The 24,712-nt window shown below is 39.7% G+C and overlaps 3 protein-coding genes and 1 non-coding gene across 4 annotated transcripts; 2 read left to right on the top strand and 2 right to left on the bottom strand.

The window, feature by feature from the left end:
• The first annotated feature begins 7,935 nt into the window (after nucleotides 1–7,935).
• On the top strand, nucleotides 7,936–14,176 carry mpc2b (mitochondrial pyruvate carrier 2b). The gene is made up of 5 exons (XM_070914318.1): nucleotides 7,936–8,278; nucleotides 10,476–10,516; nucleotides 10,966–11,050; nucleotides 11,386–11,497; nucleotides 13,011–14,176. Exons 1-5 carry the CDS (start codon nucleotides 8,185–8,187, stop codon nucleotides 13,057–13,059), a joined length of 381 nt encoding a protein of 126 aa, XP_070770419.1. The 5' UTR covers nucleotides 7,936–8,184; the 3' UTR covers nucleotides 13,060–14,176.
• A 1,171-nt stretch (nucleotides 14,177–15,347) lies between these two features.
• rpl24 (ribosomal protein L24) lies at nucleotides 15,348–18,939 on the bottom strand. The gene is made up of 6 exons (XM_070914317.1): nucleotides 18,905–18,939; nucleotides 18,703–18,778; nucleotides 17,708–17,818; nucleotides 16,396–16,532; nucleotides 15,792–15,855; nucleotides 15,348–15,478 (listed from the first exon to the last, which is right to left on the bottom strand). Exons 1-6 carry the CDS (start codon nucleotides 18,907–18,909, stop codon nucleotides 15,398–15,400), a joined length of 474 nt encoding a protein of 157 aa, XP_070770418.1. The 5' UTR covers nucleotides 18,910–18,939; the 3' UTR covers nucleotides 15,348–15,397.
• Nucleotides 17,172–17,352, bottom strand: LOC139293325 (small nucleolar RNA SNORA23). Its single transcript, XR_011597941.1, has one exon. It is a non-coding gene; the product is annotated as a small nucleolar RNA SNORA23 (small nucleolar RNA).
• A 570-nt stretch (nucleotides 18,940–19,509) lies between the features above and the next one.
• Nucleotides 19,510–24,712, top strand: cep97 (centrosomal protein 97). Its single transcript, XM_070914999.1, has 11 exons — nucleotides 19,510–19,576; nucleotides 20,652–20,794; nucleotides 20,930–21,088; nucleotides 21,290–21,391; nucleotides 21,511–21,624; nucleotides 21,726–21,892; nucleotides 22,010–22,174; nucleotides 22,319–22,497; nucleotides 22,639–23,293; nucleotides 23,459–23,534; nucleotides 24,191–24,712. The coding sequence occupies exons 1-11, from the start codon at nucleotides 19,540–19,542 to the stop codon at nucleotides 24,710–24,712; spliced, it is 2,319 nt and encodes a 772-aa protein (XP_070771100.1). The 5' UTR covers nucleotides 19,510–19,539.

The raw sequence follows: 24,712 nt of genomic DNA, 5'->3' as shown, positions 1-24,712 counted from the left end.
AAAACAAGTCAGAAATAGTAGGCTACCAAACACTTCATCGATCAATTTATCGCTCGTGGCAGTGGCAGGTCTTCCTACCTTTAGCCTACAGGAGAGACGAAGCAGCAACAAAATCTTACGCCAGTAGGCTATTTACATTTATTCTTTATAGATTTTTATATCCCACCATTCAAACTAATTATTTTAATCACAATATTTTTCTGTCACTCACCGTGAAATAAACTGAATAACATGGAGTCTGCAGTTAAAAGCCATAGCATGAAGGCACTGATCAATTCAAGAGTAAGCTAGCCTACTCACTCAAAAGCTACTATACCCACTCAATAGGCCCACAGATGAGTCACGATGAGACGGTCCTAATGATCTCATAGTGCTTGAGGGTGAATATGCTAAATTGATCAGCACCTTGACACTCTGGGTTTTAATTTACAGCCTACGAACAAACTGTATTGCAAGGAAGCCTACAGTTAAACTACTATGACATTCAACAACGCTGTCAAGGACGGAGGAGAATGATACAAACAGGACGACATGCAGAACAACAGTCAAACGACAGGGAGTGCAACAAAACGTACAGTTTAAAGTTGAACTGACATGAACAAATGCGACAGTCGACATAGACAGTGCGCATGGGACATCATTTTGGCACAAATGGAACCTCATAATGTTGTAATGTTTCCTAAATGTTATATTTATACTCTGTCGACGAGGAATAAACTGTAAATCTCTCATTCTTTGACCAATAACAGAAAGTTATATGTCGCAACTGATTCAGTTGAATCAACTGATTCAGATCAGTTGCGACATCCAACTACTTCTTTGTTTTTACAAATGTTGTAATGTCTGATGAGGCTCTTTCTTCAGCATCATAACCACCAGGTCTCCCACACGACAGCTGACATGGTTGAGACGTGCTTAGCCACAGACAAATGAATATACTCAGACCGTCCACTTACTAAGAGGATGCAGCTTATCAGTGAGAAGTAGTCTTTGAAATGTCACAAAACAGTGAAGCCCATTCCAGTTTCCACACAGTTTGAGGTAATGTCCTCAAATGTCTTGTTTTGTCTGGCCAAAAGAGAAAAGCAGCAAACCCTCACATCGAAGAAGCTGGAACAAGAGAGTGTTTAGCTTTTTATTTTAATATTTTTGCTTGAAATGTGGCTAAAACAATAGTCGATTTCTCAATGAATCAACGGGTTGTCTCAGCTCTACTTTCTGTATGTACAAATATAAACCCCTCCACCCAAGACTGGAAGAGAATATTGAGAATATATATTTCAAGAAGGTAATAAACCCACATATTAATGTCCCACAATGGAAGCTCTTAGCAGCCATCTTCTTCAGAAAACCCTTTTAGTCTCAATGACTTCCTGCTGAAAACCTCTGTGGACAAAAGATGCTACATCATCCAATCCTCAAAACTTTAAACTTATATAGGCTAACATATCTTTGTCTTAGAGAATACTGATTAACCTGTTGATTATATGTTTGATTTATAGTCTATAAAGAGTCAAGAATAATAACAATGTCCATCACATATTACTAGAGCCAAAAGGAACATCTTAAAGTAAACAATTTTTTAACAATATGCGACAGAGAAAAGCAGAAAACCCTCACATTTTAAAAGCTGTGAACAATGTCTGTTTTTTTGTTGATCAAATAACTGATTCAACTATTAATAGTTTAAGCACTAATTAAATCACTTTCCTGCCTCTAACAATCCATAATGTTAACACAGAATACCTCATCTTGTCTATACATAAATAAAACAGCTAATATATTCATAACATGCAATTAAAACGTTCCTCCTTTTTACTGCAGCAGCAGTTCTGGTTAAGACAAGGCAGTTATTAAACTGAAGCTGTGCTGGGACTTGTACGCTGTGGTTGTTTTGATGTTTTGGACGGACTGACAGCCTATCTGACAGGACGTGTGACTGTTGCGTCAGCTTCAGGTTTGTCAGAGGCATTAACCACCTGGCCTGAAGTCAGAGACACTGAGGATTCACAAACCCAGTGAGGAAAAGTGGCAAGTGTGTTTTTAGTTTGGCGGGACGACACAAACATTTATTTTATCTTAGACATAAACAATTAAAGAGTAGTAGTTTAGAAAGTTTGAGGCACTTACACAGCCATCATGTACATTCAGAGTCCCTTCAAGTTTAAGTCTCTGGACAAATTCTCTTCTACCTGTGAAAAAAGAGAAAACAATTGTGAAATAATGCAGGTTTTATCCTACTGAACGACAGTCTTATCTATCTATCTATCTATCTATGCTATCTTTACTACTCCTACTTCTGTGGTCTGGTATAAATGATCACATTGAACATTTGCATTCAGTATTTCCGTGGCATGTATTGTATTATGCATGCAGAGGAAGCCTCCCTTGCACTTGCTTACGCCAACACATAAAAAAGAGAAAGGAGACATTTTCATGCTGCTATAAAACTATAAATGCAGTAGTCTGATAAGCCTGCATTTTACTCCAGTTCTTTGTGCCACACAGCAGTAGTCTGTAACAAACTGATCTTCAAACGTCATCAATAACAAAGAAATTCACATATGAGTGCAGTTTATTTTTGTGGACATCTTTCTGCTGAATCATGAAATGAGTGACTAACATTTTATCTGAAGTGAAAATATAAGACACTAAAAATAAAGGGAAGATCCACTGGGGATTATTTTAACACAAACTCAAACGCGAAAACAAAAAACACCTATATTTTGATCTCTGGATCGATTACTCCTTTACTGTTGAAGGAGCAGCTTCAGGGCGATATGATGCATCACATATTTAAGTCACAATTCTTTAAAGGTTTATTACTCATCCCATCAACAATCAAGAACTGTGGGAGATCGACACCTGAGATGTGGCCTGCTGAAGTTAAAGGATCTGATAGAAACACTGACGCTGATGAACTTGCTCCAAAGTGAGCCTGAAACTCTGTTGTCACGTCCTGTTTAAACTGAGGGACAGAGGAAAACTAAATCTTTCAATGTATTATTATGTATGTGTTATTAGTTATTTTTGATGAAATACTTTTCATCACTTGCAAGCGAAGAGCTGCTCCATGCTACACGCTAATTCTGAGCAGGTTTTGTGTTGTAGTGTGTTCGCGCTGTAAAAGTGACTAAATTCAGTGTACTCAAAACAAACCTTCATCTTTGAGTGTGCTGTTGACATTATTCTCCCACAATGCAATGCACAATGGGTATTGAAGGAGCTGCTCTTAGCTGCTAAAAATGAAAACGAAGTGTGGATGGTGGTGAAACAACTCCAGGAAAAGAAAACAAAAAATAACTGGAAAAATTTGCTGCCTCTATTGTTCAATTTTCTGTTGGTGTAAAACGATTCAGTATGTTGATTTCTTGTACACCGACAGCAAAAACAATATACTATTACAAATAATTGGAATTGGGACATTAATTAATGATCTTGGTTAAACATGAGAAATTACTGCTCTAGATCAATGTGGTAATGTTTTGCCATTTCTTTTCCAAAGAATAATCAAATGTCTCAGAGAGACATAAAGTTGTGAAAACCAGGTGCCGTATTTCCAAACGAGAGCTCTGACTTGCACTGACAGGTTTTAGTAGTGTTGTAGGAGTGTTTACGGGTATAGCCTCCTCTGAAGCTCCCAATCACAAGGACCAATAATAATAATAATAATAATAATAATAATAATGCCACATGTGAAAATATTCCTGCTACAGTCATGATCAGACTTCTCACATCTTATCTTTTCAAGTGCCCACATTTGTTATTTGTTCTTTTATTATATAATGTGTTGTGTGATATCTGCTGTGTGAAAGTTATAATTTAAAAAGTGACTAACTTTTGGTATGAAATAAAAACGATGCTTTATAAAAAGCCAGAATATTTTGAAAAATGTCAATCACAATTTCCCAGAGCAGAACCAACAATCCAAAAACCCAAAAGATATTCAATTTACAATTATATATAAAACAGGACAAAGCAGAAAATCCTCACGTTTGTTGGACCAGATACACATGGAAATAAGGAGCTAAATGCCAAAGTGGATCCAGACGTGACAGTTAAATGCATTTTGTTGTTTTATTAGAGATACTCTGTGCTTTTTGGAGTCTCCCATCATCATGTAAAGCAAGATTCGATGCCATTATTAACACTTAAATCTTTGTTAAGGTCGGGGAAAGCCCTGCGACACATGAATGTTGTTTAACCTCCCCGGAAGTGTCTCTGTTGGAATTTATTGTCGACCACTACTTGTTGCCCCCATCCCCCTTTTCTGAAGCTAAATATATCCTACAAGAGCTCTGACCCACGCGTCACTGCATGTATCTCTATCTCTACCCGTACACAATACCAGCTCCAACCATATCTCAGTCAAGCTAAATGCAGCACTGACTAAACCTCTGTGGCACCTGCCCCACCTCTACGGGCTCATAAATCTTCATTCAACCACTGTCAGGTGCCGACTGTTTGACAGGCCACATTGCAGACAAGTCTTATGAGCCTCTCTGTCTCGCAGTGAGCCAGCAGCGCTGTCCTCTGTTTACACCGCGGTCACTGTTGTTTCACCACGCTGCTCTCTCACAACCAGCACACAGAAAGATGACTGACTTCTATCCAGACATCTCACTAATGAGGACGATCACTGCAAGAAATCTCAGACTAGTGATTGTTGTAGTTTTTCCCTGGTTAAGCTTCCCAAATCACAAGGGAGGATATGAAACATGAATGAAAAACAAAACTGTATAAATTGTTTTAAACCACATGACACAGCATACCTTTGCACACTCATACGTGGACTGTGAATCTTTCAAGGAACCCAGTATTATGACAAATGCTCTCATTGATCCATAATAACATGCTAATAAATCATGATATCTTCTTCTTGTGACAATTTCAACACACTGCAGTGGCAAAATGTTTTTTAATAAATAGAAATGGAATGCACACGCTACATTTCCAAGATCATACATAGGCTGTGAATCTTTCAAGGAAGAAAGTTTTTCAATAAACAAATTTAAATTTTCACAGATGAAAAAGGTGAAAGATAACTTATATGAGGCAGACCTATATATCCCTACTTTACAGGACTGCTAACTCTACAACTGTTCTAATTTCTGGCAGTTCAGACTTGGCATTTTATGGTTGTTTATATGACACAGATGGACATGTTGCTGTGAGCATGTTTTAAATGTTGAGCACTTTGTTGCACACACTTTCTTTTCTACTGCCTACACATTCCTGCAAAGCACTTTATAATGCACTAGGCCTCCATAAATTACATTACATTGATCCCTGCTTTTAATTCAATTATTTTTTGCCATTTTAAGGCTATAACGTAGAGCTCAGTTACATATGTATAAGGTGATGTAGCCTGCAGATGGCTGCTTTTGCTGCACATCATCTATGGCAGAATCTGTTCCCCTGTGACTGCACAGAAATCCCTGTGCAAAACAATAAAGGAAAATCTCTGCATGAGGAGATAAATATGATTTTGCTCATGCTGTTACCTCACAGAGTGCTGCACTATTAAGGATTATAGATAACATTTAATCCCATCTATCTAGTGCTTTAGCTCTGGACTCGATAGGAGATGATGCTGCTAAATTAAATGTACAAGCAGTCTCTGCTGTATTTACACTGGACTTTGCAGGAGTAACTTAGCAGCTCTCTGTTATTAAGTAGAGAGATTTAAGCACAGTCATGCTGGGTCTAGCTGTCAGCTCATCTGATTCAGCAGATGAACCGAGTTACCTGCCAGAGACAATTTTAAAATAGTACATGTTTATCTTGTGATATAACCTACGTTGCCGTTAGCATCAAAGAGGCTTGTTTTGTTCTTACCTAGATAGTTGGTCCTGATGGTGTTCGGCTCGTTGTATCCAATTAAGCGTTTATTTACATCCCAAACCAGGTTGCCAGAGCAGGACATTGTGACCATATGTGGTTTTTAATTAACAATAACATTGAAACTAAGCTAACCCGTCCCTGTTGATGTCGCCTTTTATTTATCGTCGCTTCGGTTTTGCCATCGAGATCAGTCCCTGTGGGTCGGGACAGCGCTAACTGTTACCGTTAGCTAGCTGCGACACTCAACGTTTGCATTGCTGGAGGTGAAAGACTCGCTCCTGTCCTGTCGCCGCTGTCCTCCGGAGTTTACGTTGACTGTACCTCTGCTCTCTGCGCTGCTAACTATCTGTCCTGCTAGCCTAGCCTGGTTTGTTTCTTCTAGCGGACAGCTGTGTCCAAACAACGCGATAAACTGCGTGACTTCACAGAGAGGATAGGAACGCTCGTTGTAAGACGCCAAACAGCTGCCGGGGCGGAGTGAGCTTTGGTTTAGTTTGTCTGTCTGGATGTGGAATAAAATAGGTTCCAACATCTTATCACACACAGCAGACTGATGACAAAAACAACCAGGCAATCAGGGAACATACGATATGTTTGCTCTTAAGGCAGAAATCTGCTTGTACCAAACTATTTTGAAGATTAGGTTCCAGTTTATAAGTGAGGGGACAAGTAACAAATCATTTTCTGTTTTTGCTTTGGGTCATTTTTGATCTTGCAGAATTTCCCTTTTGTTTGGCATCAGTCAAGCCTGTGAATATAAGCTGCTGCTGAATCAGCATTCACATTAATTTAATCACATCTATCTAGTACGTTTGCTCTGGAATCGACACATCTTGTCTTTAACGTAAATACATTAAATGTCCTGGAGGTCATTGCTGCGCTTACACCGGATGGTTCTGATTTTGCAGAAGGTGCAAAGAAAGCTCTGTTTAGTAGGTGGCTAGGGACATGACCAGGGCACATGTTGTCATGTTGGGTCTAGCAGTTACATGCTTGGTGGTAATCCAGCCTTGTACAGATGTAAGACGTAATTTTATTCAATTTAAGTTAAGTTTGAAGTAAACCTGGACTGCCGTTTGATAACATGCACTGCTGTTTTCCAGAGTCCTCAAACACAGGGCTGGATTAACCTGTTAGCCCCCCCCAGGGCAAACACTGACTGTTGGTCCCCTGTTATGAAACCTACATGACAGACAAGATCAAGTTGTAATGCAGGACCTGCTATTCTTGATATTTTACTATAGTAGGTCTTGCCCACTTTGCCCATTTGGTGATCCAGTCCTGCTCAAAGACTCTATTATGCTGCTGGAAAATGCTCTACTGCCATTTGACTGCAAATTTTCAGTCTCACATGGTGCAAATATAATATTCAACTTAACAAAGACTGGGGGTGTTGTTGGTTATCATATAAAACTACGCAAATTCAAAACTTTATTGATTAAAATAGAATTTAATTTTCCATAACAAGTGTTTTAACAATTTAAATGTAGGGTACAATCAAAACATACAAGAGAAAATATAACAAAAAAACAACAAAACACAAAGGTAACAGAGAAAAAAATAAATGTAATAAAAAGATAAAGGCAGATTACATTTGAGATGTTTTAGGAATGCAACATAATGCAACTTATAACATTTCATTGTGTACATACTTTTTCTGAGAGTTTATCAAATATGTAATGTCACAAAGGAATACAGTAAACATAGGTAGGCTATTATTTTTATATTAAAAAAGTTGCCATTAAAATCATAACATTTGCAACAAATTTCAATCAAATCAAATGTTTTAATCTTTACGCTCAAACTATAATATGCCGTCTTTAACAGACAGCTCTAAAATGTGTTTATAATGCTGACGAACACAAATAAAATCTGAATACATTCAGTAAAATGACTTGTCAAAGAGGCGATTTATCTCCACCCAGTTGCCATACGCCAGACATGAAAAGTAACAATGCTATCTAAACCAATCATATTGGTGTTCTGACCAGGCGGGCCAATGAGGATAGAGGAAACGTGTAACCCCGCCCCTCACGCGGTTGGTTGCATCGTACGGAAAGTCACCTCGTCGTGTCGGTCAGACAGAAGCTACAGAGAAGCTAGCAGCGCTAGCATGGTCATAGTGGCATCGGTGGAAGGTCGACAGTAGGACAGCAGCATCCTCTCCTATGGTTTAACCGACCTGTCATTTATTTGTTTGACAACATTGCGCAAACAGGCGAAGGCAAAAGGTTTTTAAATTCTGTGGCTCTTAAGAAAGGTCCTTAGCTAGCTTAACATTTAGCGAGCTAGCTTCTGGTTCCGTTCAGTGTCTTTATTTCCATCAGAACATCTACAGTCATGGCTGCGCTGCGAGTGTCCTATCACAGGATTTTGGACAGGATCGAGCATATGCTGCCTGCCAAACTGAGACCTCTATACAACCACCCGGCAGGTAATGTAGAGTTTATCTCTCAGCCTCTTGATTAGCAGGCTGTGTCTGTGTTTGTGGTTTCTCTCTGTTGTTGTTGGTGGGTGACTGATGTTAGCTCTGTCCAGCTGTTATACAGGGTGGAAGTGATGTGGATGCATGAACCTATAGAGGATAAAACAGCTGCTCCTGCCTATTCTTGATGCCTGAGCTGTATGAAAGTATTTGTTTTATTGTCTCCGTGTTGCTCTGGGAGCCCCTAATCTGCTGGGATAACACCAGATAAGCAGCTCAGACTGTGAAGAAGAGCTGAGTTTATAACAGGGAAAGTTTGTAGCTCTGTTTGCCCTAAAGCCAGGACGTGCTGTTCTGGGTTTGAGAGGAGTTCAAAGGTAGTGCCGTAAAAAAAACAATCAAAATGTACTACTTAACCAGCACGATAGGCATTGTTATTGTCATTTTATCTTCTAACTTTTAAATAAAATATAACATGTGTTCTTATGTTCATATTTTGATAATGGTACTGTTCATTCTAATAGGGCTGCATATTAATAGCCTTTTTATTATATAATTCATTGTTTAGTCTATGAAATAAAATAAAAAATAATAATTACTCAAAGGTTATGTCTTAAAAAATATCTTGCCAGTTTATTAGGTACACCTAGCTCAGTCTACTGCAGTGTAATGCAACAGCCCTGCAATAAATCCTACCTTCATGAAGGTATAAATGAGGGCAGACTAAATATAGTAGAAAAACCTCCCACTATAATATGATACAATACAACAGCCTCCAAAATGATGAGTGACCCCTCTCTAAAACAGCGCAAACAAAAACTGAACATTAAACATTCATGAAGGGAGGATTTATTGCATTAGACTGCATTATGTTTTATTTGGAGTACCTAATAAACTGAATGTGTTTCTCCTGTTCAGTAAGTACAACTTGCACACACACATCCTGCTCTCTTTGACACCCATATTAACTAGAGGGTACTGAGATTAAGGAGTCACAGGCGTCACAGGGGACAGTCTGCTCTTTGTGTTGTCTGTAAGGGTGCTGGAGCTCCGGTTGTCAAGGACGACTTTCTGAATTTCTTATGAAGGGGCGGCGACAAAAGCCAACTCCCTCAACAATGATTTGCGGTGACAGAAGTCCTACTTTTTGTTTAGCCCGCAGTGTTGGGCGGGAAAGCTGATTCCAGACCAGCAACTTTTTTGTGGTCCTGCACATTTTTTCTTCCCTGTGCTGAAGCTAATTCAGTTTATGTGTGTCTTCTCTCCCAGAGGCTCGGACGCACTGAGGCGTCCAAGTATCTGTTACACATAGACTCAGGCTTGCCTGTCTGGTTTAACATCTAGTCTTTTCACAAATTAGAAAAGCCTGATAGGAAGATTAGCTGTTTTAGGGAGAAAACCTCAATGAAATCAGACCATATTAAGTAATATCAACTGGTATAACTTGAACTACGCAATTTCATATTTTTCAGGGGCTGGGCACGTTTATTGATGTTCAGTGGTATGGTATCCCCCTGATGACATGATCTTTTTTGTTATTGCTTTGGAACATTTTGTCGTCCTAAAGCCACCATTGTATGGGTTAAGTTTATTGTGGTGTTAATCAAAATCTCAATAAAAATTCGAACCATACCTCACCGACATGATTGCCATGTGGTATTTTATTAACTTGTGTAGGGCTGCAACTGACTATTAATTTCATAATCAATCAATCTGCAGATTATTTTCTTCTCCTGATTGTTTTGTTTATAAAATGGGGGAAAAAAGTGAAAAAGTCCCCTTTGAGTGACTAAATACTAGCTTAATGAGTTATAGAAGTTCAGTCAGTTTAATAAGAAGAGAAATCTGATCATTTTGGTGATTCTTTTTTTTTTGCCCGAATTTGCATCAATATTGGAAAAATATTCTTATATGAGGACAGTCGATTCCAAACCAGCAGCATTTTATATTTCCTCACATTTTTCTTCCTCTTGTTGTAAAGCAAACCATACAGAGCTAATGAAGTTTATTTGTCCAGGTATCTGTTACACAGACCATATGGAATCAGGCTTCATCTTTACACCCGTCAGAAAGTCCCAGCAGGCAGATTAGTTACCTCAGAAAGAAAACCTTTAAAAAAACTCTGAAATTAAACCAAATAATGTTTAATCCATTGTCAGAACGTAACTGCCAAATTTCATGTTTCCCTTTTTTGTTTTTATTCCAGGTCCAAAAACAGTTTTCTTCTGGGCCCCGGTGTTTAAATGGGTAAGTGCATCCTTTACACAGTGTTTAATTTACAGTATGTAAGTACACCTTCGACCAGTGGTTCCAAACCTGTTTGTAACTTTATCTTCATGCAACCCCCTCGTTACACGTTGCTTATATCTGTTCAATCAATGATGCACTTTGTGTTATTTGAATACTTTGAAGGGGCATTAAGAAATTTAATTATCCAGTAATTCACAAGCAAAAAGTAAGAAAAGATCAACATAATTTTGTGTAGCAGAAATGTGTTTTTCTGCTTTGCTGTTAATCGTCTTGCAACCCCTATGGGGGTCCCAACGCAGAGGTTGGGAACCATTGCCATGGACACAAAGGGTCACCATGGTGTAATTATCAGTCTTATCAATTCAGATTGATCTGTTAACATACAGTAAAAGAATCCACACCAGTTTTGATGGAGCACAGAAAACATGGTCTCTTGTCCTCTACAGGGTCTGGTTGCAGCTGGTTTGGCTGATATGACTCGACCAGCAGAAAAACTCAGTGTCTCCCAGTCTGCAGTGCTGACAGCCACAGGTGAGATGAGATTAAATGGATTTTAATATGAACTCCAAATGGAGTTTGCAACATGAAAAATGTTTGAGTTATCTGACCTGTACTTAAAATAATATAAACGTTACACATCTTAGTCTAGAGTTTTGGCTGTGAGTTGTGTCAGTGGATTTGTCTTTGATCTCTGCTCAGAGATAATTTGACCAATCTGTGCTAAAGGTTGTCTGATGTATCCACTTTTGCAATATGTTTCTTCAAACAAATCTTATCTGTTATTCTTTTGCCAAAACGCAGACTCGGGTTCTCATGAGCCATTTGTGTGCATAACCTTCACACTCACCGCTGTCCTTCTCCTCCAGGCCTGATCTGGTCCAGATACTCGTTGGTCATAATCCCCAAGAACTGGAACCTGTTTTGTGTCAACTTCTTTGTCGGCAGCGCAGGAGCCTCCCAGCTCTACAGGATCTGGAGGTTTGTGTGTTTACAGTATAACTGACGATTGAATTGCCTGACCTTATTATCTCCGTTAGAACCATTTTAATGATCAATTATAATAAGTGCACAGTGGCAGTATTCCTCATTGCTGAGTTTAAAGTTAATGTTTGACTAAGTGTATCACAGCAGATACAGTAAGAGTTGTAGTAAATGTATAACATACAGTAGTTTTCATGTGTGCTTTGCTTCCAATGTCAACACTTGACTGACCTCCATCAGGGAAATGAGTTGAAACATTTGCCATAAAGAGTAAAACTCACTGAATGACTATGAAGACTTGGGGAAGTGAGTGAGTGAACGTCATCCCTGTCAGACCAAATTAAAAATCCTGTAGACGGTTGACTCAGCTGTTCTTTAGTTCAGACTTGGTCGAGTTTCAAGTGTAGACTGACAGCAGGGCTCTCGGGTATCGTCACATTCACTTCCTCACTTCCTGATAATAGTATAATAGTTTGCCAGTATGGTAGTTGACTCCTAAAAAAAAAAAAGAAAAAAGGTGAATGCTGTTTCCTGAATTTATATGCATTTACGCTGCAGTTTGTGCTGCTGTTGAGTTGTATTGTGTTATACTGAGAAGGTGTTTCTATTTAGTCCAGCAACAGCACCACAAACTACATCCCCCAAACTAACCATAAACTTCACCTCTAAAACAGTTTCAACAAAAAGCTGAACTCCATAATCTTCATGAAAGGAGGATTTATTGCAGGATTGTTGTATTTGACTGCGTTAGCATCATGTAGGTGTACCTGATAAACTGGCAACTGAGTGTATATCAGTCTAGCAAATTACAAATTCTGATTAATTTAGTTGACTTACTTTCCTTAATAATGGTAGCCAAAAAAAACAACCTAAAATTACAAGTTTATGACAACCTGATATTGTATTATAGGAAATGTTCTATTTAATATTCTTTACTATAAAGAACTTTTTGTCAGTTCTAGCGTCCGTTTTAGCAGAAGATTAACTGAAAATAAAACTGTCAATTTCAGGAGAGGTGGCAGTATTTCATTCAACGCAGAGTAGCGCCTGCAGTCTTCCTCACAGGCCACTTAACCCACACTTGATGCACAGTGTTCAGAGCTCAGTGTATCCCAAAATCCACCAGGGTCTACTGTGTGATTTTGACATTTATGCTCCATCCTTTTTTGGATGAATTTGTGTTTTCGTGACGGGATGTTATTAATATTAATCAGGCGTGTCCCAGTGAGCTCTGAGAAACTTCCAATCGCTTGCCGTCTTAACTTGGACACTGTGGAAAAATACTGCGAGTTAAGACGGGTTGCAATGTAGGGCAACCTGTATTTAGCCTGAGAGATGAAACCCAGGGCCAAAATGTCTCCGTAGCGCTCACAGCTGCTCCGTAATAACTGAAGGCAACACAAATGAGTGTATCAACATTGTTATGAACTCAGATTTCCTCTCACCTGGATTCTGTTGAATCTGAACATTTTAATCTTGATAATATGTCCTTTTCTTTTCGTCCCGATAGGCACAAGCAGGATTTGAAGGCGAAGGCTAAAGAAGCTGCAGAGTCCTGAGTGCTTTTCTGTTGCCAACGCTCCACTCGCTTCAGTGGACAGAAAGGGAGACTTCACACCGGGCACGAAGCTGCCCCTTCTCATCATCTCTGTATCGTCCCACATTGTCTCCATAACATCCTTGCCATAACCATTATTCTACCACAATAAGCCTGTTGTCCCTGTTGGAATTGTGCACTTTTCCTTAAGTTTCAAATTTCCTCAGGGTGTAAAAAAAAAAAAAAAGTAAAAGAAAAAAGAGAGAGAACTTTTTTTTAACTGTAGTCAACACACAATCAAGAATGGTGGTCATCAACGCACAAGTACTGCTTGTTCAACAAGTTGTATGATTGTACATTTTTTAATTTAAGTTCATGCTGAATATCTCGTGCACTAGTTGAGAAGTTTTTGCCTTTTCAGGCGTAGCGATCCGTACCTCATAGCGCAATCATTTCCCAAAAAAATGTAACTCTTGGATTTGTGTTGAACGTGGTTTAAGGAGTGTCTCCAAATGAAATTAAGAAAGATGTCATCACATTTAACTCTTTGATTAATTCATATACTTATTTATAATTTGATTGCAGTCACGGCATCTGTACCTCAGTGATTATTAAATCATTATTGAGCACCATGTAATGATTCCTTCCATCGTAATGGCTTTAAGTATTTTAATGTGTGTGAGGAAAAAATAATCATAACTTATTAATCACTTGATTGAATTATCTTGTAGTCAAAACTGTATAGAAAGACGCTGTTTCAGATTCTTCATCACGAGTCCTTACACAAATGCAGAATATTTAACCTCTGCAGCTTTTTATTGATTGTTACTACAGAGTCAACTGGTGAACACTGGTACTGATGTGCTAACGGCTCTTTATTATCAAAGTGTCGCTGCTGAATGCCTCTTTGTTCTGAGAAAGATGTTTTATATTTGATCTGTGTAAGTAGCAGCAGTACCTTCTTTGACATGTTCCCACTATAGTTATATGTTATAATCCCCGGACTATTTTAGCAATAATCGGTGTCATCACTTTTAAATATTTCTTGATCTGCTGACTGTTTGAACAAATGGCATTTTGAAGGTTGATCATTATGGCTCTGTGGCTGTGTAATGCTAATAAATCCTGTTTAACACCTACTGACAGCTGATTTTGAAGTATGGACATCTCAGAATACAGTGACTGAAGCTGAGGATTAAAGGGGCACTCAACCACTTTTATACAAGATCAATTTACTTGTCATTGTTAGTGCTTCTCAGTCTATGAAAATAATGATGTCTTGAGATGTTGAATGTTTAATACAAAGGATGTGTTGAAAGGCATGGAGGGTCACCAGAACAAAAACAAACAAAAATGGAGTTGCAATATGGAAATATCAGCATGTTTGGAGCTAAAAATTAGGATATTTTTAAATCTGTCAAGGTCTCCAACTGTATCAGAGTGATACTAAATCACTGGAGTGCCACTTCGATCAATTGACAGAAACTTTATCACTCAGCTACTTTGATAAACTATTCATCTGTCATATTTCAGGCAAAAATCACCTTGTTCCAGTTCTTCAGTCAAGATTTTCTGCTGTCTGTCTTTATCTGATTGTTAACTGAAAAAATTTGGGTTTAAGACTGTTGGTCAGACAAGTGTATGAAAATTGTAATCTGAAAAGTAGCTAAAGCTGTAAAGTACAAAATGTGTCTTATTGAGATGTAGCAGAGTACAAGTACCTACTTTCCATCACTGTTCAGGTGTGAGTTTAACACATTGTGAAGTATACAACCGTTAAAGCAGGAGTCTCTGAGCAGCTTTATGAGCCTCTGGCTACATAATAGATGTGAGCCACTGTTTCTTGTATAAACACAGTAAATCTCACTTTGGTCAGGAGATGTGGGACAACCTGAAACTTCATCTACCTCTGCACTACAGAACAACACGTCTCACTTTCCAACATCCACCAGCTGAACAAGAGATAACACTTGTTCTGAGGAGTGCTTCATACCGAAGATACCAAAAAGGCATCAATATTAGGTTCAATTTGTTCAGTTTATAGCCTCCAACTTGTGACAGAACATCTGATAAACCTTTGGTCAGCCAATTTAAGTCACACAATTATATTAACCTGATTATCCTGTTGGTGAACTTTTCTGCAGCCATGTTTCCAAATATAGCGAGCTCAATAAAAACGATCATTCTTTGTAGTGAAAAGCCACTTTAACTAAATGCAGGTTGACACCATTGAAAGATTAGATGACTTTATCAACGTGTTAAATATGTTGCTGCAACATTGTCTTGTTTTCAAAGTACAAAAATCACAAATGACTGTTAACCAGAAAATTTTATTCACAACCATAAACAGTGAGTCAGGTTTAGCGCTTTCCACCGACGCGGGGTGCGCTGATCTTCATGGGCTTGGCGATCTTGGGTTTCTGGGCAGTCTTGGTAGAAGCCTACAGATAGAGAAATACATTAAGTACAGTACTCTGTGGTACAAACTTTATACAATTTAAAACTGACAATAAAGTTACTTAATCCAGTGAATACAGAGAAGCAGGTAGTTCTCAAACTCCTGTGGCAGCATTATGTTCTAGTCTGCTACAAAAAGTTCAGTGTTTTGAAATCAGTAAAACATCTAGTTTGTTGACAAATGGCATAAAAATAGCACTCATATTCATGACATATAGCACAACATACATATAGCACCCCACATTTAATATTGGCAAAGACAAAACACTACCACTTCTGCATAACCTGAGAGCTTACCTTTGCACTGGGAGCAGCTGGCTTCTTGGCTGCCTGCTTTGCCTTCTTGGCCTCCTTGGCAGCTCTGAGAGAATAAAGAGAGAAACGAATCAGCCAAACCCATGTAACCTTATATGGAGACATCATCAGTCAGCAAAAGTTTTCTAAAAAATGAATTATAGCCATAAGGTAGTCGTGCTCATTGATTTGAAATATTGCGCAGATTGGTGTAATACATCAGAGATATTTTTTTTTATAAAATGCTATTTGTTAACAGGCTATGGGTGGTTCTTTCCTGGACCCCATTGAACCAAACTGTTACACTGACTCCAGCAGAATCTAAACCATAACAGTAGTATAGTTCAGTGTTATGTTGTAAATATTAGCCAAAACTATAAGTGAAACATTAACCTGGTCAGATTTGCTGTATGGAGATACACACATTAAAGAGGCTAAATTAGATGAAAAGATGCAGTTGTGCTGGAAATGTAATTTCCACCGTTGTATGTAAGTGCACCATATTTCTCCTGCTGAAAGTACAGCCCCTCAGAATTTGAGTTAATCAGCGTGATTTAAGAGCAACCAAAGACCCTCAAAATCATAAATGGATGGTTTGTTTCCTTACCTGATAGCCTGCTCCCTCTGGGCCTTGCGGACCTCGGGCTTCTGGTTCCTCTTGGCCATGATCTCGGCCAGGGAGGCCCCAGTGATGGCCCTCTGGAATTTCACTGCACGTCGGGTACGCTTCTTTGCCACCTCTTCCTGTTAAAACACATGATGAAGAGACCTTAGTGCATTTGTAGCGCAATATCTCAATATATTGCCCAACCTCTGTTCACTGAAGGACAAAGAAGGATCAAGAGTGTCCTACATATTCAGTAGCTTAAATCGTTTTCATCTTGGATCACATGCAGTCACGTGCAAAACACTAGAGATGTTGTTGCATCAGTAAAGCTGCTACACGATTGTAACTAAAACATTTGTTGTGGACCTTTGTTTTAACTACACTTTTCAGGAATCGCCTAAACCAATTACAATTTTTCCAATGCAACTTAAACTAGGCAAATCCATCCCTGGATGGGTGCAACCTGATCAACATTTCTCAATAGTGGAGTGTAGGGAGCATCTCCAACTATCATAAACAAGTCCGTTTATGCATTTTCCTGATACCTCACCATTCACAAATGATTCACTGAAAGAAAAAAAAACAAAACATTAAATGTTGGCTTTTAATATTACTTTTATTAGCCACTAATCAGGTGCCAAAGATACTTTAACTTTCAAATTCTAACCCAAATTATACCCTGCAGTATCCCTGAAATGCTGGTGTTTGACTAGCACTAGCTGTAATGGAATCAGACTGCACACAATACATTTACAGGTGATTTACAAGGTATTGTAGCATGTAGGAGAGTTTGGAGGCTGGCCGATGGTGAGATGTCAATAAAGACGTCAAAGGCCAGTACTATGATCTCCAGTTGCTCTATGGCTGCAGGTGTAGTGTGAGCGCTGCTGCTAAACCTGCAAAACGCAGTCCAGCAACAACACATAACACAGACTTACACTGTGCACACTATCCACCCGCAGCCAAAGTAATGTGTATAAATGATAAAAGCACAGCTCTATCAATGTGCTTTTGTGAGGCCTTAGCCAATTACCTATGCATTACCCACTATGATGGCATGTCAGCAGATCCTTTACGATCCAACAATTAATAAAACAATCCTGCTAAAAAAATCAAAATCCACAATCAGCCAAATAATTGCAGATAATTGTTGGAATAACAAATACTACTTTTAAAAAAGGGGATATTTGGCTGCTTTCAGCGTTGTCACACAGTACAGTAATATAGACTTAAAGCCCCATCAGTGTACCAGTTCCAATTTACACAGACAACACCTAGTTACTATAAAACACACATACAGCCCATTACTTACAGACTGGCCCTTCTTGTGCTTGCGTCTGTACAGCACTGTCCAGTTGATCTGTCTGGGGTTCCTCTTGGCGAGGAAGGCAGACTCACATTTGGCGTTCAAAAACTGGAACACCTAACGAAGACAGAGCACTCAATTAAATGCCTTGTTATATATAGGCTGCATCCAAAATCACTCCCTCAGTTTACTAATCCCTATATAATACACACTCAAAGGACACTTATGGATCATAATCATTTTGCAAATCACTGACTTGACTGAGTACTGAGGTGCTGCATGACTGTAATTTTTGATCTACAAAACGTGACGCATTGTATTGTGGGATTGTTACCAAAAAGCAGTGTACATGCAATTCCCAATAGTTTTTTTTGTTCCATTGTGGGGATTTGTGAGGCCACTATGTAGAACATAAATTCATACACTCCAATAACATGGTGCAATATGGTGAACTATATCATTAATAGGGAGTAACTTTACACGTAGCCATAAGGACTAGGAAATTTATATTTAAAGAGTACATATTGACATAACTTATGTTTTTCCCTGGATGTATTGCACAATGTAGTGATGCAACCTTCTTAACATACTATTTAAGTAACCACTAAGACCTCTGTAAGTTCCTCTGACAGCTTAGAAATCAAGCTAGTAAATTAAAACTGTGACCGTTTTTTCCTCCCCAACATTGCCAAGCTCTACAACGGTTGTGGGAAAAAATGACTCTAGAGCAGTCGAACACAGCAGTCCCACAAATAAGCCGTGTCCTAATGGAAATACTATCTTGTTTAGTTTATACAATGCATCGCTATCAGTTTTAGCTAGCAGCTAACACTAGCAAGTTTCATAGGGTTCAACGGCGCCGACTGGGCCTATTCCTCAGAATGTTACATATATGTTATAACCTAAAACAAAAAACTGATTTAATCCGGTAAAGCACACATCACATCGAATCTGTAGTCAGAGCCGCTGGAAACTGCTGTCCAGGGGAATGGTTAACTTACCTTCCCGTCTATCCTGGCGTATCGGCGGCCATGGCCGGGGTATATTTTATACCCGCTGAAACTGCACAACTCGACCCTGAAAACGACAAATATAAAGCATCACTAAAAGAAAATGGTATACACTATCTCTTAATGTCGATAACATCGTTGCAATGTTTATTTAAGTGTTGAGATGGCATTTGATAGTATTCCGTAGACTCACTTCATGATGGCTACGAGAGGGCACAAAACCGGAAAGAAAGATGACGGATGCGGAAACTGAACAGAGAGACTACAAATTGATATTTATGAACTAATAAACAGTGAACATTTTCAGTCAGTTGCAGTTATTGTTAATGTTTTACATGTAATATACACATATAAATTACCTTTACTTTTGCAAAAATATTTTAATCAAATTCATACTTTGGCCAATCATGATCATCACAAGGATGACGTCACAATCTAACAGTTGCCTAGCAAGCGACCAAGTCAAGCGACCAAGCAATACTTTGTGGCTTAATAATACCATGATAAAGAGGTGAATCAAGCAAATGAAAAAGTAAGAAGAAAAAATAGCTAACGTCGCTTCTATGCCGTTTTTGACGTTAACGTTATTGGCTACCTTTTTTTCTTTCTTTATTAACTAGCTACAATCGGGCTGGCGATAGGAAATGACGAGAATTGTAGTCCTTTCGAGCCACAAAGACACCACTTCGTGATTAGCTGGACGGCCTGTTTGAACTATATTTCCCAAAACCCCCTTGGTTTAGCCGTTTGACAAGCCACAGATGCTTCTTGTCTTTCACACTACTGTAGAGTTGTTAGCTAACGTTAGGTGTTGTCTGAGGCGACAGGATGGGTGTGTCAGATTTACAATTTGATACAAATGCTGGTAAGTGACTTGGTGGTTGTTTGGACAGACAGCGATGGTTCATTTTTGTTTAACGGCAGCCGGTGCAAGCATGTTTATTATTAGCTCGCCAACGTTAGCTAGCGTGCATCACCCCAGAGTATCGCCGTTAGCTAACGTTCCTAACGTGAAGTGTGTCAGAGGGTGCAGATCAAAACATCCCGTGTCAGTCCTCTGGCCTCAGACTTCCACATTGTCTTGTAGCAAAGTTTAACAAAACTTGTATCAAACCAACTCATTTTCTTTTGTGTTAATGTTCTACAAGTTGTCTAGGAATATTGTATGAGGCTAATTGTGGCGAAGTAACGCTATAACGTTATATTTGGCAGTAAACTAGGTTATATTGATTCCTCTCTGGCCTTGTGAGTCTTCATTTGATAGTCAGCTTTCATGCCTTTCTCGGATGTCATGATGTCGCAGTAGCCATTACCTGTGAACATTTCCTCCATTAGCCTATGTAAAACCAATGCACAAAGCTAGTGAAAATGACTAGCATACCTGGCAGATATTGAGACGTGATTACCCAGAGGTGGCAATATCTACAGAACAAAAATGATTGCTTTCTCATCTTCTTGTCTTCTTTATTACTCTTTTACTCAAGCGATGTATTATTACTGTACTTTAATAAAGTTGGAGGACTTGCAGACAGAAAACTGAATTAGTGAGGCCAAGATATCTTAACCTTTAGTCCGTGTATGAGTCCAGCTTCAAAAACACTATATCCCATAATTTCCATAATGCAACTCAGTAGCATCATCCATTAGTCTGGTAAATGCCCTAATTTTTCTAACTCTGTGCCCCCAGTTTATAATACATGTTTTCTGTCAAATATTTGAAGCAGTCAGTAAACTCGAGAAAAGCCTGATCACAGTAAACTGACCTTTTTGTGTAAAATTAGTGGAGTGTCTGCCCCCAGCTTTACTGTAGGTGGATACTGTATTTATGTTTAGCTGCTAGTACGTCAGTTATGTAGCCATGGTGATGAGCACAATGATAGTTGTTGTGGTTTTCCACAACAACTATCATGTTTAATCTCCACCTTATTTACTCCTACAAGGACCTGTGGTGGATCTGTCAGCCCGAGGTATGCAAAAGCTGGATCCTAGTTTCACCTGCTCTGAGGACACTCACACTCTCATCCTGGACCGTAACCACATAATGAAACTGGACCATCTGGAAAGAAGCCCAGGCCTTCAGCAGGTAGTTAAACCTTTTAAAACTTTTGCTCAGTGTTCACTCTCTTTATTTACAGGCTTATATCATATTCACTAGTGCTTAAACACTGCACATTTTCTTGATTTAATGCCTTTTGATTAATCGTCTTTTCCTCTTTAGCTCTCTGTAGCCAGTAACCGTCTTGTGAGAATGATGGGCGTGTCTCGGCTAACAGAGTTGAGAGTCCTCAATCTTCCCAATAACAGTATTGGATACATCGAGGGGCTAAGGGACCTGCCCCACCTTGAATGGCTAAACCTGTCTGGGAACAATATTAAGGTGAGGAGAAGAGAGATTCTCACATATTTTACTGATACAGCATACGTCATTTATTTACAAATATGTCATTGCATAGATGAAACAATTAGTTTTAGCTCATGTGTTAGTAAGTTGCATGTTTAAGCATCTGTGCACTATTTTGTGTAATTTCCCCCTCGGGGATCAATAAAGTATTTCTGATTCTGATTCTGATTTACACAGGTCATTGAGCAACTCAACAACTGTGTTTCCCTTCAACACCTGGATCTGTCTGACAATAACATATCTACCGTTGGTGATCTGACTAAGCTGGTGGCATTAAAGGTGAGTGCTGGAGCCTCTGAGGTAAAAAGTAAGCCTAAACAAAAAAAAAACTATAACATGTAGTTATAGTGTCAGTTTTCGTTTATTTATATTTAATTAATTTTCTGTCAATTTTGCAGACACTTTTACTCCATGGAAACAGCATTACAACACTCCGTACTGTTCCCGCTCACCTACCTGCCCATGTATCCATTCTCTCCCTGGCAGAAAATGAGATAAGAGATCTTAATGAAGTAATTATCTTTTCCTTTACTTTATACAACAGCACTGATCACCATTTAAATGATATGGAGGCTAATTATTATTGACTGACTTTCTTCTGATTATTCCATAGATGTCATACCTTGCACCTCTCCATGACCTGGAGCAGCTGTCTATTATGAGCAACCCTTGTGTTATGGCGACCCCCTCATTGCCAGGTTTTGATTATCGGCCATATATCATGAGTTGGTGCCTGAGCCTAAAGGTCCTTGATGGCTATGTAGTGTCACAGAAAGAAGGGTGCGTGCATTTCTATGCAGTTACAACTTGCTAGTTAAGATTAATGCAAGATTTTTATTATAATATTATCCAGTGTTTGAATCTCTTATTTATTGTGTATAATTGTCACAATTACAGTCTCAAAGCAGAGTGGCTCTACAGTCAGGGAAAAGGACGTTCATATCGACCAGGTCAGCATGTTCAGCTGGTTCAATACCTGGCCACTGTTTGCCCTCTGACGTCATCACCAGCCCTGGAGACGGCAGAAGATGCCAAACTGGAGAAGATCCTCAGTAAGCAGAGGTATAAATCTGAACATGATGCTCAAAAAACCTGATGCCAAAGACTATCATCCAATACTTCTGACTTCTTAGCCATGATATCCGTCTCAATGGAAAATATTTACTTGAATGACCTCATGTTTGAACTGACATTTTTGTCTCTCAGGTTTCACCAAAGGCAGCTGTTAGAGGAGACCCGAGGAGGCTGTCCCAGCCCTCCTCGTCCAACTCAACTAGATGTGGAGAGGCACAGTCCTTCACATGCAGTGCCACAGGGGGGAGCCAGAGAGCTGAAGAAAATCAGTGCACCTGCACCAGCTGCTGCTCCATCAGTCTGGGAGACGGGTAAGAGGGCTGGTTTGTCACTGTATGAGGCAGTTCTGGTGGAGGTCATGTGTTCGTTTTTATTGTTTTTCTTTACAAGTAGTAGTTGTGTAGCTTTCTTTTTCATAATTTTAACTGTTTGGTGTGTCTACTTTTGTACAGAGCCAGTCGTGCAGTTTAACACCTGGATGAGCTGTGATTCTTCCCACCCATCATTGCCGGTAGTTCGCAGCCCAAGGCTCGAAGAGGAGCGCATCTATTTGGAGGATGTGCAGACAGATGAGGACAAACTCAATGGCAGCATGCTTTCCTCAGAGTCCACCTTTCTCCCCCTCACATCTGATCTGGAGCCACAAACGACCCACTCTGACAGCGAGGACGAGACAGAGACATTTGAACCAGATTCTTTGGCTCCAAAGCGACCAGCACAGCCAAAAAAGCACAACACAAACAAGACACGTCATTCTCCCCTAATGGATAAGCAAGAGAGGGGTCTTGAGGAGGAGGTTATTTCTGGCGCAGCCACAACAGCTGGATCACTGGGGGTCAGAGTTAGCATACCACAAAACGATCTGGAAATGAAATCTTCTGACTTTGGTAAAGCAGAGATGAAAGAAGCCCCCAAGCTGGAAGAAGTTGGTATGTGTGCTAGTAAATCAAGTTTGATGGAAGCAGACAGGGCTGCGGTTAAAATACAGTCATGGTGGAGGGGACAGCACACTCGGTGTTGTCACCCCATGGCCAGAGAGGTGCGCAGTGAAATCCGCCTGCGCAGGATGCAAGAACACATCCTCTTCCTGTCTGAAAGATTCAACAGGTAACTGACTGACCATCAGCATTGTTTGTTTTCTATTTTATTTATGATGTGATAATGGTTGCACTTAAACAGATATTACATATGTTTATGGATATATAAATCTATATTTGACAGTATGTACAAAGATTCAAAATACTAATAGGTATAAATGTGACGTGTTTGCAGGGTGCAGCAGCAGTATGAAGAAGAGAGGTTACAAAGGCTGGTTCAGGAGGAAGCTGTACAGTTTCTGTGGAAACAGGTTAGTGATCGAAGTTGTCATTTATAATTACCACACACGACTCAGTCATTATTTGTGAGGTGTAATGTCAGTCTCCTGTAGACTCCTTTTTCCAAACAAGATGAATCTACAGCCACGCTAGCATCTCTGTGAGGCTGTGCTCACTAAATGCTAATGCAAACATAGCATTATATTCACAATGACAATGGTAACATGGTGATGTTTAGCAGGTATACTTTTTACCAAGTTGACCATCTTTGTTTAGCATGCTAACATTTTCTAATTAGCACTAAACTCAAAATACAGCTGAGGCTAATGGGAATGTTGTTAGTTTTGGTATTTGGTCATAAACCAAAATATTAGACACATTAAAAATTGACCTGGAGGTTAGGGGAAAAGTTAAAGGAGGTTATTATTCAATTCATCCTGTGGGGGACACAAATGTGTGTACCAAATTTCATGGCAATCCATCCAATAGCTGAGACATTTCGCTCAAAGTCACAAATGTAAACCTCATGGTGGCACCAGAGGAAACGTCAGAGGATCATCAAAGTCATTAGGATTCATCTTCTTGGGACCCTAAAAATGGCTTTCTGAAGATGAGACACCTTAAAGTTGTCTGTTATTGGCTTTGCAACTTGATTCATTGATTGAACACTTTTCATGTGTTCTTGTAGCTCCAGTCGATGCAGCAGTGGAAGCAGTCTGTGGAGCAGCAGCTGGCCTGCATTAGTCAGCCTGTCACCCCGGCTCAGATCTCAGCTCCTGGACTGTGTGAGGCCGCCCCTCTGGTTGCATCCAGCACGACGAACCCACCCAGCACCGATGTCTCCTTCCCAGACTCTGGCTTCCAGTCAACAAGTGATCATCAGGCAGCGCAGGAGGACAGCTTCCTGAGCAGTGGGACAGCCGACTCTCTGAAGACGGTGCGAGCGCTGAGCCCGGTTCGTAGCGGCTTTGCTGGTGGTAGCGATGGTGTGGACAGCGCAGACTGCAGCCTTCTGGAGCAGTACCTCTCCTCTGTACAGCAGCGAGAGGAGGAGGCTGAGGAGGTGATCAGTGATAGAACAGAAACACCACAGCCCTCCTCACCAGTATCACCCAGCAAAACAGCACAGTCCAACTCCCCCCCACTAAAAGCAGCAGACAACCAACCAGAAGTGCAAAGAACGGAGGAAACCACTCCTGGCTCTGTCTGA

The sequence above is a fragment of the Enoplosus armatus genome, chromosome 11 (assembly GCF_043641665.1).
Source record: "Enoplosus armatus isolate fEnoArm2 chromosome 11, fEnoArm2.hap1, whole genome shotgun sequence".
NCBI classification, from domain to species: domain Eukaryota; kingdom Metazoa; phylum Chordata; class Actinopteri; order Centrarchiformes; family Enoplosidae; genus Enoplosus; species Enoplosus armatus.
The sequence above is the reverse complement of the archived record's forward strand: the minus strand, read 5'-3'. Positions and strand labels throughout refer to the sequence as shown.